This window comes from Colossoma macropomum, unplaced genomic scaffold (genome assembly GCF_904425465.1).
Source record: "Colossoma macropomum unplaced genomic scaffold, Colossoma_macropomum, whole genome shotgun sequence".
Taxonomy (NCBI): Eukaryota; Metazoa; Chordata; class Actinopteri; order Characiformes; family Serrasalmidae; genus Colossoma; species Colossoma macropomum.
In genome coordinates, this window is record NW_023494794.1 from 24769237 (window position 1) to 24786845 (window position 17609).

General features: G+C 37.7%; 1 protein-coding gene across 1 annotated transcript in view; it reads left to right on the top strand.

The window, feature by feature from the left end:
* The window catches only part of LOC118814606 (astrotactin-2-like), a 697894-nt gene that overhangs the window by 215015 nt on the left and 465270 nt on the right, over positions 1 to 17609 (top strand). The window contains exon 3 of the mRNA XM_036580304.1: positions 4848 to 5247. Coding sequence (XP_036436197.1) covers positions 4848 to 5247 — 400 coding nt within the window. The remainder of the gene's footprint in view (positions 1 to 4847; positions 5248 to 17609) is intronic.

The window sequence follows — 17609 nt, forward strand, 5'->3', positions numbered from 1 at the left end:
TGGAAAGTTTAATCATGTTACAGAAGTACATTATTAAAATTATGGTTCTTCGAGGGTTCTTTAGTAAAGACAGTTCTATATAGAACCATGAACACTCAAATAATAATTGCTTAAATGCATTCTTGAATGGTTCATTGTATGGTGAATATGCTCTTTAGATTTATTCTTCAGATTTCTATAAAGGAACCAAAAAGCGTTCTGTTGCTGTTACAAGCTTAACATTGTAACAATATAAAAGAACCCTTTTGGTGCTACATAGAACCACTTTCAAAAAGGTTCTGTACAGAACCATATACAATACATTCTTCATCAGTCTTTCACCATGCAAAGAACCTTTTATACATGCAAATGGTTCTTTGAGTGTTCATGGTTCTATATAGAACCATTGTCTTTAAGAACCTTAAAGACACCTTAAAGAACCTTTTCTTTTTAGATGGACACTGTAAAAAGAAGCAAAAACTGCATGTTCACTATCAATGTACTGTAAACTTTAATAGTCAACAGTCGTTTATTACGTTAAGTTCAGGTTAGATTCTTGTAAATGAAGCAAATACATACACAAACATATGTCAACATTATTTTAAATTTATAGAAATAGAAGTAAATTCACAAAAACACAATCACGTTTTTTCACATTTTTACTGTTAATTAATGGGTTTTGTGTGGCATCCCTACATTTTGGCTATTGTAGAGTTAGGAGTCTTGCCCAAGGACATGTGAAGTGTGATATGTTTCCCTGGGCCGGGAATCAAACCCCAGTCTGATGTGTATAGGGCAGCAGTATTACCCACTATACTTCACCAACATGGTAACTTCGACATGTACTTCGTCCACTGCTGATTTGTGAGAGACATGTTTGCATTGCATTTTAGCTACATTAGCCTCTTAGCTCCAGTACAAAACTAAAGAAACAAACTTCAGACATTACCCACTGGCTGATCAACTGCATTTTATAACAAAAACCCAGGCAGAACTGATAAATTTAAAGACAAACACCATCATGGTTAAAATAACCAAAACAGGTAAAATACATTCAAACCTAAGCGTTAGCATGAGGACAACATGTTATACCAGAATCTACGAAACTGCTAAGAATGCTGGGAAGTTCTGCCTCATGCTTAAAACGTATATTGTAAGTTGTTATGCTGTTTATTTGAGAAATTTTACTTTGAGATTTACTTGACAACTTAATAACTAACCATCATATCAGTCAGTCAGGGCGGCACGGTGGTGCAGTGGGTAGCGCTGTTGCCTCACAGCAAGAAGGGCCTGGGTTCGATTCCTGGCCGGGTGACCAGGGTCCTTTCTGTGTGGAGTTTGCCTGTTCTCCCCATGTCTGCATGGGTTTCCTCCGGGTACGCCGGTTTCCTCCCACAGTCCAAAGACATGCAGTCAGGCCAATTGGAAATGCTGAATTGTGAATGTGTGTGTGATTGTATATGTATGTCTGTCTGCCCTGCGATGGACTGGCAACCTGTCCAGGGTGTATCCTGCCTTCCGCCCAATGACAGCTGGGATAGGCTCCAGCACCCCACCGCGACCCAGAAGGATAAGCGGTTTAGATGATGTATGTCAGTCATGGTTTAACTAAAACTACTAAAGCCTATTTAATTTTGACTTGAATCATTTACATTGACTGATATTATCTGTTATTGGAACATTTAAACTGTAAACTGTAATGGTTGAGTTTATTTAAAGCTGTGAAACCAGTTGTCTTACTTTTTTTCTAATTGAAGAAATTGATTTTAACTTAAGTGAACAGTCAGATTGGATGAAAAATTCATTTTTTAAAAGAGATTTTTGCTAGAAATATGCTAACTGTCTTTTCTGAGAATTTCAATTCTTTGAATTCTTTTTTAATTTGTATTTATTTTTTTTTTTTTTTTAAGTTAACAAGCTTAAAACTCTACTGGAGTTTGATTTGAAGTGTTTTTAAGATTTAAAATACTGCTTTTAAACCAAAATTTTCCTTTTGCATGGTTTTATTCAGAGTACTTATTTGAGTTGAGTTGCCAGTTGCATTATTTCTCGCCAAGTATTTTATTTTTACTTTCAATGGACAAACCAATTTAGAGTGTAGCTGCTTAAAATTAGTGGTTGCAGCCAAGAAAGCAAGCAATAATTTGTATTAAAACCATTAGAGGAGTTTTGATTGTGACATTGAACATCTGTGGACAGTTTTATTTCTTTATTTATTTATTTTCCAGTAATTTAATTTTTCAATTAAGGCTTTTCGAGCTGTGGTGGTGTAGGAGGAGTGCTGAATGTTAGAGTGGAAAAGAATGAAGGAGGTTATGTAGCCTGCAGTATCTCTGCACCCAGTGCTTCTCTTCCCCTCACTAACAATTGATTCCTGATTTAAGAGTATTATGCATGAGCAGCTTGTGCGAGCAGGGCTCTTTGATGTCCCTGACGTGCCATGAAATGGGACAAACCATGGAGCAATGGATCCCGCGCTGCATCAGGGACTTACTGAGCCCTCAGGCCAAGGACATGAACAGGAGAAGAAACTCTGTTCCACTCAGACGCCGAGCCGCTGAAATGTGAACAGTGTTTATGCTGTCTGCACTGCGGGAAATGACAACACGGCAACTGAAAGCTTCTCATATGTAGGCAATATGTCTCACATTACTGTGATGAAAGAGAGAAATCTGATTGGCTGAGGTTCTGCCTTTACCTCATTTACCTGAATTCTGTATCATGTGCGAAGTTAGTATACGCCATTATGCTCTTCATCTTTAATTGACGTGTTGCTTGGCAACTTCACCCTAATGTTAATGAATTATAATGCATGGAAAATTGTTCAATTGTTATTAAAGATAACTAACATGCTTTATTGAATACTATGTTTTATTTTATTTCACTACCTTGAATGGGCTTTAACTTTACTTAATCAAATTACTGTAAAGCAAGCCTTGCTTGTCTAATTTAGTAAAGAAAATAAAGTAATTAGATAATAAAAATAATGATAATGTGAGTTAGTTGGAAGAATATAAGATTCTTTAACATATCACTACATATTTTTACTTGTTTTTTCTACTTCTAATAGTGGCTGACCAATATTTAAATGTTGTGGCTGATCATGATCTCGATTTTGAGGGGCTACATTTTTCAATTGCCAATAATATTGGCTAATAAAATTTTATATTCATTTGTTTTTTACATTTTTTTTTTTTATTTTATAACAATAGTTTTTCGATTAAGAGTACTGAAATGACTGTTTAGATTAATTGGTCAGTTATCAACTGTGAATTGTGAAATTTGACTGTCTGTAGTGAATGTTTACATTTCTTAAACTTAAATAAACAGCAGAGACTAACATTATTAAATAATGTAATTGTTGTAGCAATGGGGGTGGGGCTACTTATGCTAATTAATGGAACAAAATCAGCAACATAATCACTATTACTCTTAAAACCATGTGACGTCCATATTATGATATCAACCAACAGAAAAATGTATATTTTATAGATGTATAATTTGGTATCAATGTTGTTAGGGTTAGTGATAGGATTAGTTTCAGGGTTAGACTTAAGACCAATGTGAGGGGTAGATTTAGATTTTGAGTTGAGGTTAAGGTTGGGATTAGGGGGAAACTAAGGTCTATTTCATAAATAATTAGCAGAAGGTTTGTTAAATGCAAAATAATCATCTACAAAGCATTTACAGTGGACTAGCCAAGCAAAGTGTTACCACCAAAACAACTCAAGTTTGTTGACATCTAAACAGAGTTTTCAGAGTTATTTCAGTTTAGCCACAATGTGTTGTGAATGTGTAGCAAGTTTGCAAGTTTGCGAGGCAAGTTTACTCCTTCATTTAGTTATTTTTTTAAAAATATCTAGAAATAGGTTGAAACATTTTGCGTAACAGGAAATATGAGATACTTTGCTCGAATTTCTGCTGCTTTCACTTGCCAATATATCATGTTTTTGCCATCTTCAGCCCCACAGTGACATGCAGAGACAATTCAATCTCACTTTGGAATGAACTGCAGCAGTCGAACACCCAACTGCTCACATTCAAGCTGGTGTCTCTCAGTAATATGATGTGCCAGATGTGATTGGCTGGAATAAACTCACTCACTGTTTTGCCAGAAGGGAAACTGTTGCAGTAACGCAAGGCATTTATATTCACCTGGAAATGATAGAGAGCTTTAGTGACTCGCTCAGCATTTCCATCCCCAATCTGAAATGTTTCTATCTTCTTATGGCTGCTGAATAAATCCACTATTTTTGCTGTATCATTGGAGGAGATATTTTATTATGATTTTAATTTTATATAGTTATTTTTGTGTGTACAGTCTTGTTTTGTAGAAAGAAAAACATCCTTTACATATTTTTGACATAGAAAAATGTATGGATACAGAGTGTAAATCAATAATGCAATATAATTACCTATGTAACAAACTGTTAAGTGTTGTGTAATTACATAATTACATACAAATTACATAGTAAAATGACAGTAATAACTGTTAAGGGTTCACTCTTGACTTCTAACAGAAAAGCGTCACAAGTGCAGACTCAACCCTGTTAATACAGTGGGTAAACCTAAAAGAGAATATAACTTATTTCACTAACTATGTAATAATTATGTAATTACATATAAATTATAATGTAATATGACTCAAATGCATCACTAAAAGGGCAGAAATAATTCTAGACCTTCTCCAAGAACTGTATGTGTACCACCAATTCAGTCCCTCTATCTAAGAACTAAATAACTTGCAGATTAGTTTAATAATAGTTACTGCTCAGTTACTAAATAATAAGTTTTACAATTAAATAACAATTGGATAATAAAGGAATTTAAGGAGTTTATCATGAACCTCTTTCTTCTCTCTCTCTTAGGGTGGCTTGATTGCTCTCCTCCTCCTGATCCTCCTCTTCACCCTGGTGCTGTACACTCGTCAGCGCTGGTGCCGGCGCCGCCGGGCTCCGCAGAAAAGCGCCAGCACCGAGGCCACCCACGAGATCCACTACATACCCTCTGTCCTGCTGGGACCCCCACAGACTCGGGATGGCTTCAGGGGTCCACGGCCCCACCAGCACACCTCTGTCATTGGCATGCCCATCCGTGAGACCCCCATCCTGGACGACTGCGACTGTGAGGATGAAGACCAGCCAGGGCAGCTACTGGACGGAAAGGCCCAGCTGGAGGAGGACTTCAGCAGCCAGGGCACACGCAGCGTGGACAGCCTGGGGAAAGGTGGAGGAGAGTTCAATCATAAACACAGCCTGGACAACAGAGGTGAGAGCTATTGTGTCTTTTCTGGGTCTTAAAAGGAGCTTTTGGGTTGTTTTTTTCATTTCCCCCAGAGTAGTGCTGCATGTCCACGTTGGTCAGTAAAATGGATCAGTATGTGAAATTGGAGTGTTTCTGTGTTCTACTGTGTTTCCTATTGCTGTATAATAGAAGCTCTATGCTGCCTTTATTGCTGGATGCACTTGTGTGTTTGTCTTAAAGCCTTTAGATTGACAACTTTCTCAGTTTAAATTTCAAGCTGCATGTCATCTACTGTTCATTGATGTTGATTTAACTTAATGCATTAATAGCAAAATGCTAAGTGATGAAGTGTGGCATGTAGAAACACTGAACAGTGGTGGAAGTTGGCAAACAGTGATGCAAAGTCATGCTGAATGGCGTCAGCGTTCATAACTCAATTTAACATTTTGGATGCTACACTACAGCAATAAATAACTTGGCAGGTGCAGTTATCTTGGCATATATTGGCAAGCAAATCTGTCTAGCATTTCTCTTGAATGCTAAAGAATTGTTTAACCTGTTTCTAGACATTGTTATTGTTTTAGATATTTATTTTTAAATGCAATTTGTTTAAATAAGCTAAATTATGGGCCAACGTGGTGAGAAAATTTCAGATAATTTCACTTAATAAAATTATTTATGTAACAATGTCTAAAAATAAGTTAAACAATCCTATAACATTCTTACAACAATCTCAAAATGAGAAATTGGAGATGTATGGACTAGATTTAAGGTGATTTCACTGGCATGTTTGTTTATTTAGTTATTTATTTATTTCTGCAGGCTATCAAGTATGGGTTAGTTATGTTATGTTAGTTATGTATGACTAGAAAAATCAAAGCCTGGGGGTATCAGTCCTCTAGGACCGAAATTGGACACCCCTGCAGTAGGGGAAGCTGTTTTTCACCATTGGCCTGCTTTGCAGCTTTAAAGAAGCCTTAGGAAGTTATTATTGATATTTTGGGGATGGTTTTTGCCCATCAAATACCTAGCAAAAGTTTGGGAAAACGTGCATTTTTGAAGTTTGAGTTTCCTCTCTGTTACTTTTGAGTTGAGAAGAAACATCTGCAAAGGCTTAGCTAGCGTGAAACAGCTAATGGCAAAGATTGCACACACTCAGTTGCATGCTCATCAAAGTCTTGGTTGATCAAAGAAGCATCTTTTATACAATGATTTTACAAATTTCTTTTTCAAACTATTGTTAAGAGCGGATATTTGGCCCAAAGGTGGTTGAAATACCAGAGTGCCAGAGTGCTGACATCATGTATTATTATATATATATATATATATATATATATATATATATATATATATATATATATATATAATACAAGCATTTTTCTCTGTTTCTTTGCTATAGCTTAACACTTCAAACACAATGTAAGTGTATTAAGAGGAAACCAATAAAAAGCTTATATTTAAAACATATTGAAAAGCTAACTGTCCCCAAACTTTTGAAGCACAATAAACGCTGAAGTATAGGGCAGTTAGCAGGTACACTGGGGCTTTTATCAAAGAGAAACTGATGCATCCTGAAATAGTGCTGTCACTGATGCTGACAGATATTTTGCCGGCAGTTGGGTATCTGTCACCATCATCAACGTGTCTGTCTGTTTGAGAAAAATCAAGATAAGGCAAGCTTAGCATAGTCTAGTCCACATGCCTTTACATCCCCCCCTAAAAATGGGTTAACTTGTCCCCACAAGCCATCAGTTTCAGCAGCCACAAAAGCCTCTGCCAACACAATCTAAACAGCCATGTCCTCCATCATCCTGATCGTGACACTTAACTAAAGCTAGCATGCCTAGAAACAGTGGCATTTCTCTCCCACCCTTTAAAGTGACACCTACATGGCATATTTGAGCGCGTCTGGGGGCTTGGATTTGAAGTCACCTGCCAAGCGGAGGCTAATTATAGCCATTGACCCGAATTTGCAGCGAGATGCGGGCGGAGTGGATGGATCGAGAGAGAGTGGGCCATTGACTCGCCGCTGATGAGTTGCTTTAGATGTTTCCCACCGGAGGCCCGCAAAGGCCAGCCGGTTCACGCGGAGGACGTTTGGATGGCAGCTCAGTATTGACGGAAAGCCTTTGTTTTGTATGCTGATGCAATGATCCACTTTCATTTACACAGACAAGAGTGGTCAGTGAGCTTGTGATTGTGATGCACATAGGGATTTAAGAGGCCATGATGGAGCTACTAGGTCTAGTTGTCTGTTTCTGTGTGATGTAGTTGAAAAAGACATATTTACAGTAGTTTTACTGTATTTTACTATAGGGCAGTGGTCTATCTGGGTGTGGGAATGAGATCCTAATGTGTGGCTATGCCATCGTAAGGCAACTTACTAAGTTGTGGCCACGACTTAATTATCTTGTTCCCATGCCTTGCATCATCATATGTTGCTTTGCATCAAGAATGCGCAATTTTGGAGGCAAATAGTCATAAAATCTTCTAAAGAGAAAGTACACTTCTGGTTACCCATTTGGTGTAAACCTTATCTCTGATTAACGTCAGAATCAAAGTGCTAAAAGCATCAAATTGGGCCTCTGGTCAGGTGTAATTTTACCAGGGATCCAAGCAACAGAAAGGTCATATTAATGGCCTCGGTTTACACAGGCCCTCGGCTAACCTTACCAGCACTGCTGCCAGACTTTAGCTTCAGTTCGATTTTGTTTTGGGGGGTTGAGAAAGCTCTTTGTGTCATGTTGAATTATGCATGGGCAAAAGTTAACTGCTTCCTTCTCCTGTGGACAACCTGCATGACCCTTGTATTTATCACTCCGAAAAAGCAATTTAGCCGACTCATCCTGAGTGACCCCCGGTGACCTCCTAGCCAGAGATGTGCAAGAGATAGAAACAGACGCTGAGATATCACTAGAGGTTCTTTAATTGTGTCATGTTTGTTTTGGCGGTGCGTAACCCGGTTTGGGACACGTTTGAATTATTTATCCGCCGGAGCCGTGGTGTTCTCCGGTGAGGTGAACCGTATGGGATTTCAGCGTGTAACTGGAGAGATGAGCTAGAATCAGAATCAGAATCGCTTTATTTCGCCAAGTATGCCGCCCATACAAGGAATTTGTCTTGCTGAGTGCACATATGTATGACATGTAACATGCTAAACAAACCAGACAGCACACAGACCATTAACAAGTATTGAACTAAGGGAAAAGTAAAATAAAAGACAATAAATAGAACATAGAATAAAGAATAATACTAAAAACTTGTGAATGTGAAAGGAGCTTCGGAGATGTACATATAAGATGTGTGCACATCTGCACACATGTTATAAATGTCTGTACATATGCAGGTCAAGTAGACATGTGCTATAAAATATGCTATAAAACTATTATATACAGAATATTACAGAGTGATATGAACATTTCTAAAGTGGTAGTACAAGTTAGCTTTATTCTACAGGAGGAGTTACTGTAATACTGTAAAGGAGGTTTTTTTTGGTTCAGTTTACGTTTAAAGTGTGAGGTGTCCACTGTGGTTGATGAGCGCTAGAGCTCTGGGGAAACAGCTGTTAGCATGTGTGGTTGCGCTTTTTTTTAAAGGCCTATGTCTTCTACCAGAGGAAAGTTGCTGGAAGAGATGATGTCCAGGATGAGAAGGATCAGCTGTTATTTTGGCAACACATCTCATCACCCTGCTGTTGTGGATGTCCTGAAGCATTGGTTGATACATCTGATGATACTCTCTGCTGTCCTGATTAAGCGCTGGAGTTTGGCTTGTTCTTGCATGTTGAAGGAACCAAACCAGATGGTTTGGTTGATGTAAAGATAGACTTAATGATGCTGTGTAGAAGTGCATTATCAGGCTCTGTGGCAGGTTGAATTTCTTAGGAAGAACGTTCTTTGCTGTGCCTTCTTGGTGATGGAGACCATGTTCCACTCCCACTCCAGATCCCTGGATACAGTGGTGCCCAGGAGCCATTGATGGTGATGGGTAGGGGGGCTACGCCTGAAGTCCACCACCTTCCCCTCCATCTTTTCTGTGTTTAGCAGCAGGTGGATGCTGCTGCACCAGGAGACAAGCTGCTTGACTTCCTTTCTGTAGGCAAACTCATCCCTATTGGCCATGAGGCCTACCTCGGTGGTGCCACCTGCGGATCCAGCAGAGGGTCTGTAATGGTGTTCAGGTGGGCTTGGACCAGGCGTTCTAAGACCTTCACGACTACGGTGGTCAGGGCTCCTGGTCTGTAGTCATTTAATCCAGTGATGTTCATTTTTTGGAGGGGACTGGAAGGATGGTTTATGTTTTGAAGCATTAGGGGAACAGAGCAGAATCCCAGTGATCTGTTGAAGATATTGGTGATAGTTGTTCACAGCAGTGTTTTAGGGTAGATGGAGAGACTAGGTCAGGTCCTGGGGCTTTTCTGACCTTCTGTCTGCTGAAAAGGCTGTTAACTTCCTGCTCGTTGATGGTGAGATGAGCAGGGGGCAAAGATGAGAGAGCCAGGGCGGTAGGAGGGTGAATGACTGGGAGAGATCGGTTGAAGAATTTTACGGTAACACTTTCTATGAATGTCACCTTTGTAAGCATCTATAAACACATTCATAACATGTTATAATGCATTCATAAGACATTATAAACATAGCTATAAATATTTATAAAAATGCATTACACATTATAGCCATGTTTATGAATTGTTGGCATAATGCATTATAATTACAGATCATAACAAATTATAAGAGCTCATAAGTTGTATTTGTCCGCTCTAAGTAAAGTGAAGCAAACTGTACTAAAGCTTCCTCCAGTGTTAAGAGTGAGGCTTCAAGTTAAAGTATTTACTGAAGAATTTACTGAAACACTAAAACATACACAGTAAAGCACATTACAGGCTTCAAATGTCAGATTTTACACTAGTGCTGCCATCAGTGTTTTACCCAATGTGGGAAAGGTAATGTACACCACCGTTAGCTTGGTATTTGTTTTTACTTTACTCTCTCCAAGCTGGGACTGACTTCTTTGGCAGTGACATTATAAAATGTCATTAAAACTATTTATAATGCATTATATTAACAATTCATAATGTATAATAAACATGGCTATAAAGTGTAATTCAGTGTAATTCATTTTTATAAATATTTATAACCACGTTTATAATGCCTTATGAATACATTATAACATGTTATAAATGTGTTTACAGATGCTTACAAATGCGACATTCATAGAAAGTGTTACCGAATTTCCTTTGAGCATTCAAACCTGCAGAAGAACTCATTCAGGTCATTGGCAAGCTGTCTTTCTCACCTTGTAGATGGTAATCTTTCGAAGGCCCTTCCAGACTGACGTTGGGTCATTAGTAGCACATATGAGCTAGGGTTCAAACGGCGAGTTAAGATATGTACCCACTCTCCCACACACACTGAACTGAATACTCTGTGGAGGGTCTCATTGGCTGTTTAATATCCAAGGGCTAAGAAAGGATGATGAGTGGCTTTAATCATTTTCTCTGTAGAGGCCTATTAGAGTAGATAATAAAATGAACTAAACGTCCATCTAAAATGCAACCCCTCAAGACTCATATATGAAACACGACTTGTGATTTGAACAGTATAAAAGCTTCATGCACCCGTCAAATGCTCAGTTACAATTTAATGCTCAATTCTTTTTTACTTAGTTGTTTACATTCATTTTTAATGAGGCCTACGTTCAACGTTAGCCTGAGAAGGTCCTGCCAAAAGAACATAGAAGTAAACAAATAAATTATAGGAATTATAGGAATAGCAATTTGCCGGTGTCAGAAAAATGAACGAATAAATAAATAAATAAATAAATAAATAAATAAATAAATAAATAAACTTAATGAAACTGAATATCTCTCCAAAAGGGGAACTTTACAGGAGAAACAGAAAAATACATTCTTGACTCTCAGTAAGAGTTAATGTAACACTGGAATCCACTTTATTGGATTTGAAAGCCATTTTAGACCATGTTCTATTCATCATTACATTTTAACATATTGTAAAGATCAGCTGACACTGTCAAACTACATAAAAGGAGATAAAATCTTGTGTAACAGCATCAATAAACGTTTGTCCCAATTCCCATATTATATTTTTACTTAGGTATCAAAAACAGTAAGTCACAATTCATTTTACATGACCGTTCTCTCTGCCATACAGTAAAACATGCTATTTGTTTCTATGGCTTTCATGCTATTTGTTTCTGTGCCATGCTTTGTTTTTACCTTTCTGACTGTTATATGTAAATGAGCTCTGTTCTGATTGGTTGATTTGTACTGTCCCTCATGCACAAAGTAGTCCAGGCTGAAACACTCTTTATAACTTCAGTGTGAACGCTCAGGGCTAAACCGAATGGGCAGATATATGTAAATGTGTTGGTTTTTGTGACATCACAAAATAAATAAATAAATAAAGAATTCAAAATGGGCTGTAGCAGCTTGTATATGGATTGTATGGACCGGGGAGTGAATGGTAGGTTTTGAAACTTTGGCAGTTTTTCCATACTATATTAAAGGCTTTTTTAATTTTGATGTTAATGTGCGGTGAAGGCAGGCTGGAAATGTACAAACAAGTGATTATGATAGGTGTCTTCTTTGCTTTGCTTTGTTGTGGTTTACACTGCTATTTAATATATGTATATATATTATGCATCATATTTACTTCTAAAAATGAAGATGACAAAAAGGTTCTTTGGAAAGACACTGTTAAAGAACCACTTTAGCTTCTCCTCTATCCTTAAACATTGTGAATGTGGACCATCTGGGGAGCCCTGAGAACATCCATATTACATCCAAGATGAAAAATAAAAAATTTAAAAAATATCGCTGTTGTCAGACCAAAACCTTGTATCTCCATTTTTGTTGTTTTTCAGTTTTTGACATAATTTGAACATACTTGTTACCCTTTACATTGTGTGTAAATTTCATGATGAATGGACTAAAAGAAACGGCCCAAAATGACTTGGAAAAATGTCTGGTTACATTGACTTACATTTAAAATAAAGTAGTTTTTTCATTCTCCTGTAAAGTTACCATTTTGGAGATGTGAGGTTTTCTTCCGACAACAGCGATATATGAAGACAAAAGTCAGATTGGGCCCACTTTACCTGCAGTGTAAAAGGAGACTTTTTCTTTGCTTTGGGTCAAAATCTTGAAAAAACTCAGGTTTTAGTGCCAGGACTGATAAAGACCGTTGTTTACTCTCATTAAGTACGACGCACGGTTTAACCAGCCGTTGTCTAAGTCTGCACACTGCAGAGATAACATCGGCCTTTATCCCGCGGATGAAGGATGAAAATCCCTCTAAGTGATGTGGACAAACAGCCGAGGTTGGGGCTTGAATAAATCATTAAGCGTATTCTCCTGGCGTCTTGCCTGCTCCTGCTCAGGCCAGCACGCGCTCATTATCGCTGCAATTAATTCACACGGCAGAATATTTGCATCGTGACCTTGCGCGCACCTTATCTTTTAATCTGGAAGAGTAATCGGATCACCAGTTCATGAAAGGACTCTTTCTTCATGGGGTTTTGTCTGTAAGATATCCTTGAAAATGCTTTACTGAGAGGGCGCAAACTTTGCTTGCATTAAGGATGCACAGTATATTGTTCATTCTGTTGTTATCACAGCAGTGGCTTTTGCAGTGCTGATTGCACAGAGAGCTGGGATATGCAAATTAGCCTTCTAACAAATCAGTATTTTTTTTTTTTTTTTACTATGTGCTGGGAGTGTCCTGACCAATCAAGGTATTTAAATAATTCAAATAATATGAATAATTTTGATTAATATATTGCAGGCCAATATTTAACCATGTCTCCATCATTGATTCCCCAATGCCATTTTTATGTATCTGCAGTATGTGTAATATTTACAGTGTGACAGTAATAATTGTGGAGTGATTTTAATCCAGTATGAATCTGCAGTGTGTGTAGTTTTACAGTCTGACTGTAATAATTGTGGAGTGATTTTAATCCAGTATGAATCTGCAGTGTGTGTAGTTTTACAGTCTGACAGTAATAATTGTGGAGTGATTTTAATCCAGTATGAATCTGCAGTGTGTGTAGTTTTACAGTCTGACAGTAATAATTGTGGGGTGATTTTAATCCAGTATGAATCTGCAGTGTGTGTAGTTTTACAGTCTGACAGTGATAATTGTGGAGTGATTTTAATCCAGTATGAATCTGCAGTGTGTGTAGTTTTACAGTCTGACACTAATAATTGTGGAGTGATTTTAATCCAGTATGAATCTGCAGTGTGTGTAGTTTATACAGTCTGACAGTAATAATTGTGGAGTGATTTTTTTGGTAACACTTTACTTGGATGGTCCACTCTAGATGTTTTATAGATGTTTAGTGTACTTTTAACTATCATTTAACTAAATATCCATTTAATGCAAGTGAACTTGAAGTTACATGTGAAACAGTCTATTAAATCTGTCCCTAACCTTAAACCTAACCTCAAGACAAAACCTACACATACTCCTAGCCCTTACCCTATCCATAATGTTGTTGATAATCAACCGAGTATGACCAGAAAGTTTGTTAATAATATTAATATCTGTACATCATCTATATCTCTATATGTCTCTTGGACTCTTGGCCATGGTGGGCTGTTGCATCACCGAAGATCAAACTCACCATCTCAACAATAGGGTCAACTATACACTTGGATGGTTGTGCCACTCACGTTCCACACCTTCTTAAATATATGGCAAGATATATTGCAATCACAGAATGTAGCACTAACATTTTGTGCTTATCATGCAGGCTTGCTTGCATCTTCAGTCTTAAAAAAAGAAAAAAAAGAAAAAAAAAAAGATGTGGCGATGCAGTAGAATTAGACACCCTTTGCCGAGGACTTCAATGAAATAAAAAAGGGTCTAAAGGGTCTTCACGGCTCAGGACTATCTATAAACAGCCGAAAAATTGAATTTCATCATGCAGCAAAGTGGCAGGTTGAAGGTTAATTCAGCTTGCATTCCCTTGGGGTGTGGAGAGAATAGCTCTATCTCAGCTTTTACAAATGCATCTCACTGCTAATCGCTAGATGTTAGGTATTGTCCACCAAACAATAAGTAGGGCTGGCACTGTCGAGTAAGAGCATCAGGGGACTTTCGTATTTAACACTGAAAATTCTCCACTGGGAGAGGAAGTGTTTCACTTTGGATGCTCTTGTGACTCGGTCCTATGCAGAAACAAATCTTTATAATTGTAATTTTATAGCAGAAAGGCGAAATATTCTTAACTTGGATGTAAGTTGATGTAACAAGATTTTTATCATAAGACATTTTGGAGTATTTCTAATGGTTCATTCATCATGCAATGTTCTTACATTCTACAAGAGATGGTGTTTCAATCCCACATGAATCTGCAGTGTGTGTAGTTTCACAGTCTGACTGTAATAATTGTGGAGTGATTTTAATCCAGTATGAATCTGCAGTGTGTGTAGTTTTACAGTCTGACTAATAATTGTGGAGTGATTTTAATCCAGTATGAATCTGCAGTGTGTGTAGTTTTACAGTCTGACAGTAATAATTGTGGGGTGATTATAATCCAGTATGAATCTGCAGTGTGTGCAGTTTGTACAGTCTGACAGTAATAATTGTGGAGCGATTATAATCCAGTATGAATCTGCAGTGTGTGTAGTTTTACAGTCTGACAGTAATAATTGTGGAGCGATTATAATCCAGTATGAATCTGCAGTCTATGTAGTTTTAACAGCCTAACAGTCAAAATTGTTATTTTAATCCAGTTTAAATCTGCAGTGTGTGCAGTTTTTACAGTCTGATGGTAATAATTATGGATCGATTTTAATCCCGTATAAGTCTGCAGTGTGTAATTCCTTGTTTATTTATTAATTTATTTAGCTATGGAATGAGTTATTGTTCAGACAAGACATTGAAATTATTGTGTTGAAAAAGGTGTTTCTGCAGATGCTAACTCATTGAACCAAACAATAAAAGCTGTGTATTGGCTTGTAACACTTGTTTTGACTGTGGACTCACATTGGATTTGATATGAAATAATTACTGTATGCACAATGATTCAATTTAAGGGTCTTTACATCTATAACTGAGTCTTTACAAGACTTACATCTATATACATGTCTATATACGATGATGTGGGAATGATAGCACTTTTTATACATAGACTTTCGTCTCATAGGAACAGGCGTAATCAGACAAATTACCCTAATCATAAACAAAACTGTTGCATTTGGTTGTTCATCCTTTAAGATCAATGACCGTCTGTGACCAAAACACATCTCCTGATGCTGGCTATCCTCCCTGGTGAACCTGTGCCAGGACTATGATACAGTCATTTTCAATTTCGGCTTATTTCACAGGCTTTTGGCTTCCGCTTTGTCTTCAGTAAGTGAAGTGCTGCTCAGCGAGGTTCAGGTCGGGTGACTGACTTGGCCAAGCACTTTTTGGCCTTAAAAACTCCATTGTTGCTTTAGTGCTGTGTTTGGAGCCATTGTGCTGCTGCAGGGTGAAGTGCCATTCTGTGACTTTTGAAGCACTTGATTAAATCTGTACCCTCCAGAATTCATTCTGCTGCTGTGCTCTGCAGAAACACTATCACTAAAGTTAGTCAGTTTCACTGGCAACTGCACATGCTCATGCCACCATGTTTCACAGACGGGGTAACATGTTTTGCAGCATCAGCGTGGTTCCTTTATTTCTTCACACTTCACACTTCTCACTTCTCCACACTCTCTTAGTTTTGACACTACAGGTTAATAATCCAGTATGAATCTGCAGTGTGTGTAGATTTTACAGTCTGATGGTAATAATTGTGGAGTGATTTTAATCCAGTATGAATCTGCAGTGTATGTAGATTTTACAGTCTGACAGTAATAATTGTGGAGTGATTTTAATCCAGTATGAATCTGCAGTGTGTGCAGATTTTACAGTCTGACAGTAATAATTGTGGAGCGATTTTAATCCAGTATGAATCTGCAATGTGTGTAGTTTTACAGTCTGACAGTAATAATTGTGGAGCGATTTTAATTCAGTATGAATCTACAGTGTGTGTAGTTTTTATAATCTGACAGTAATAATTGTGGAGCGATTATAATCCAGTATGAATCTGCAGTGTGTGTAGTTTTACAGTCTGACAGTAATAATTGTGGAGTGATTTTAATCCAGTATGAATCTGCAGTGTGTGTAGTTTTTTACAGTCTGACAGTAATAATTGTGGAGTGATTTTAATCCAGTATGACATGATCATTCAAGCTATGATCTTTCCTTCTGGGTTGTTTGTTGGGAATTACACAAATGCTTTACCAATTTTATACTTTACCAATCAGCCAACTATGTCTTTGCAAATTACGTTCCAAAACCACTGTTGGAAAATCCAGCTCCAATTTGGCTTTAGATACATCTAAGCCTTCATCCTGAAAGGTTCACTTAATCATTTTAGCAGACCTCATCATGGTTATACATGTTCTTTGGAACTCCAGGGCTGTAGTCCTCTGTGGTGTGCCAGATTTTATCCCACTGCCAAAATGCTACTAAGTTTTTGACACATATAGGTGTTTTCCACACTCAGATTTGAGTCTAAAAGGATTTCCAATGGTGATTCACCACTGACATTGCAATTTAATTCAAGACAAGGCTCATTCAATGTCTAGCGAACTGCTACCTAATGTTTTCACTTTGTCTCTGATTGATTTATTCTCACTTTCCAGCTTCATGATGGCCTGCTTTACTAGCACTGACACTTCATTGGTCCTCACTTAGAGGGGGACAACAGCAGATTGCAGAGCCAAATCATTTTGTTAAGCTCTCGTGTTCAAATTAATAATATATTTACTCACAGCTGGCAAACGGCAACTGAGAACTGGTGGAAATGAGTGGACAACGTCTAAAAAGGACTGTAATTGCCAAATATAGACTCAAATACAGAACTAAAAGCTTAAAGCCGATGTGCTGCACTTTAACCTTGAAGTCATTGTTACTGGAATACGAAGCCAAAACAACAAACACTGTGTCATCATGCGCTTAGTTCCAATCAGCACTGTACACACAAAGACTTCTTTTTCTCTTCCGCCTACACAACAAACACACTGCTTAAAGAAGATTGTCAGACATGTTATATAAGGCATGGTTCAGAAATGCACTTTGAAGCAACATAATTGTGTCAGTACCTTAGAGAGGCAATCATGGTCTATAGAAAACTGAACTCTATTGAATCAGGCTTTGATTTTAACCTCTCCATCACTTCCTTCAAAGCAATGAATAACAAAGCATGGCAAGAAAAATCAATGCGCTTCTTTCAGACTATTACTCTTCTCTTTTAATCAGGCAGATACCAAACGTGGCATAACTGACTGCGGCTCTGTTGCTCTCTTTAAAAACTAGAGAACTGCGCCGGTC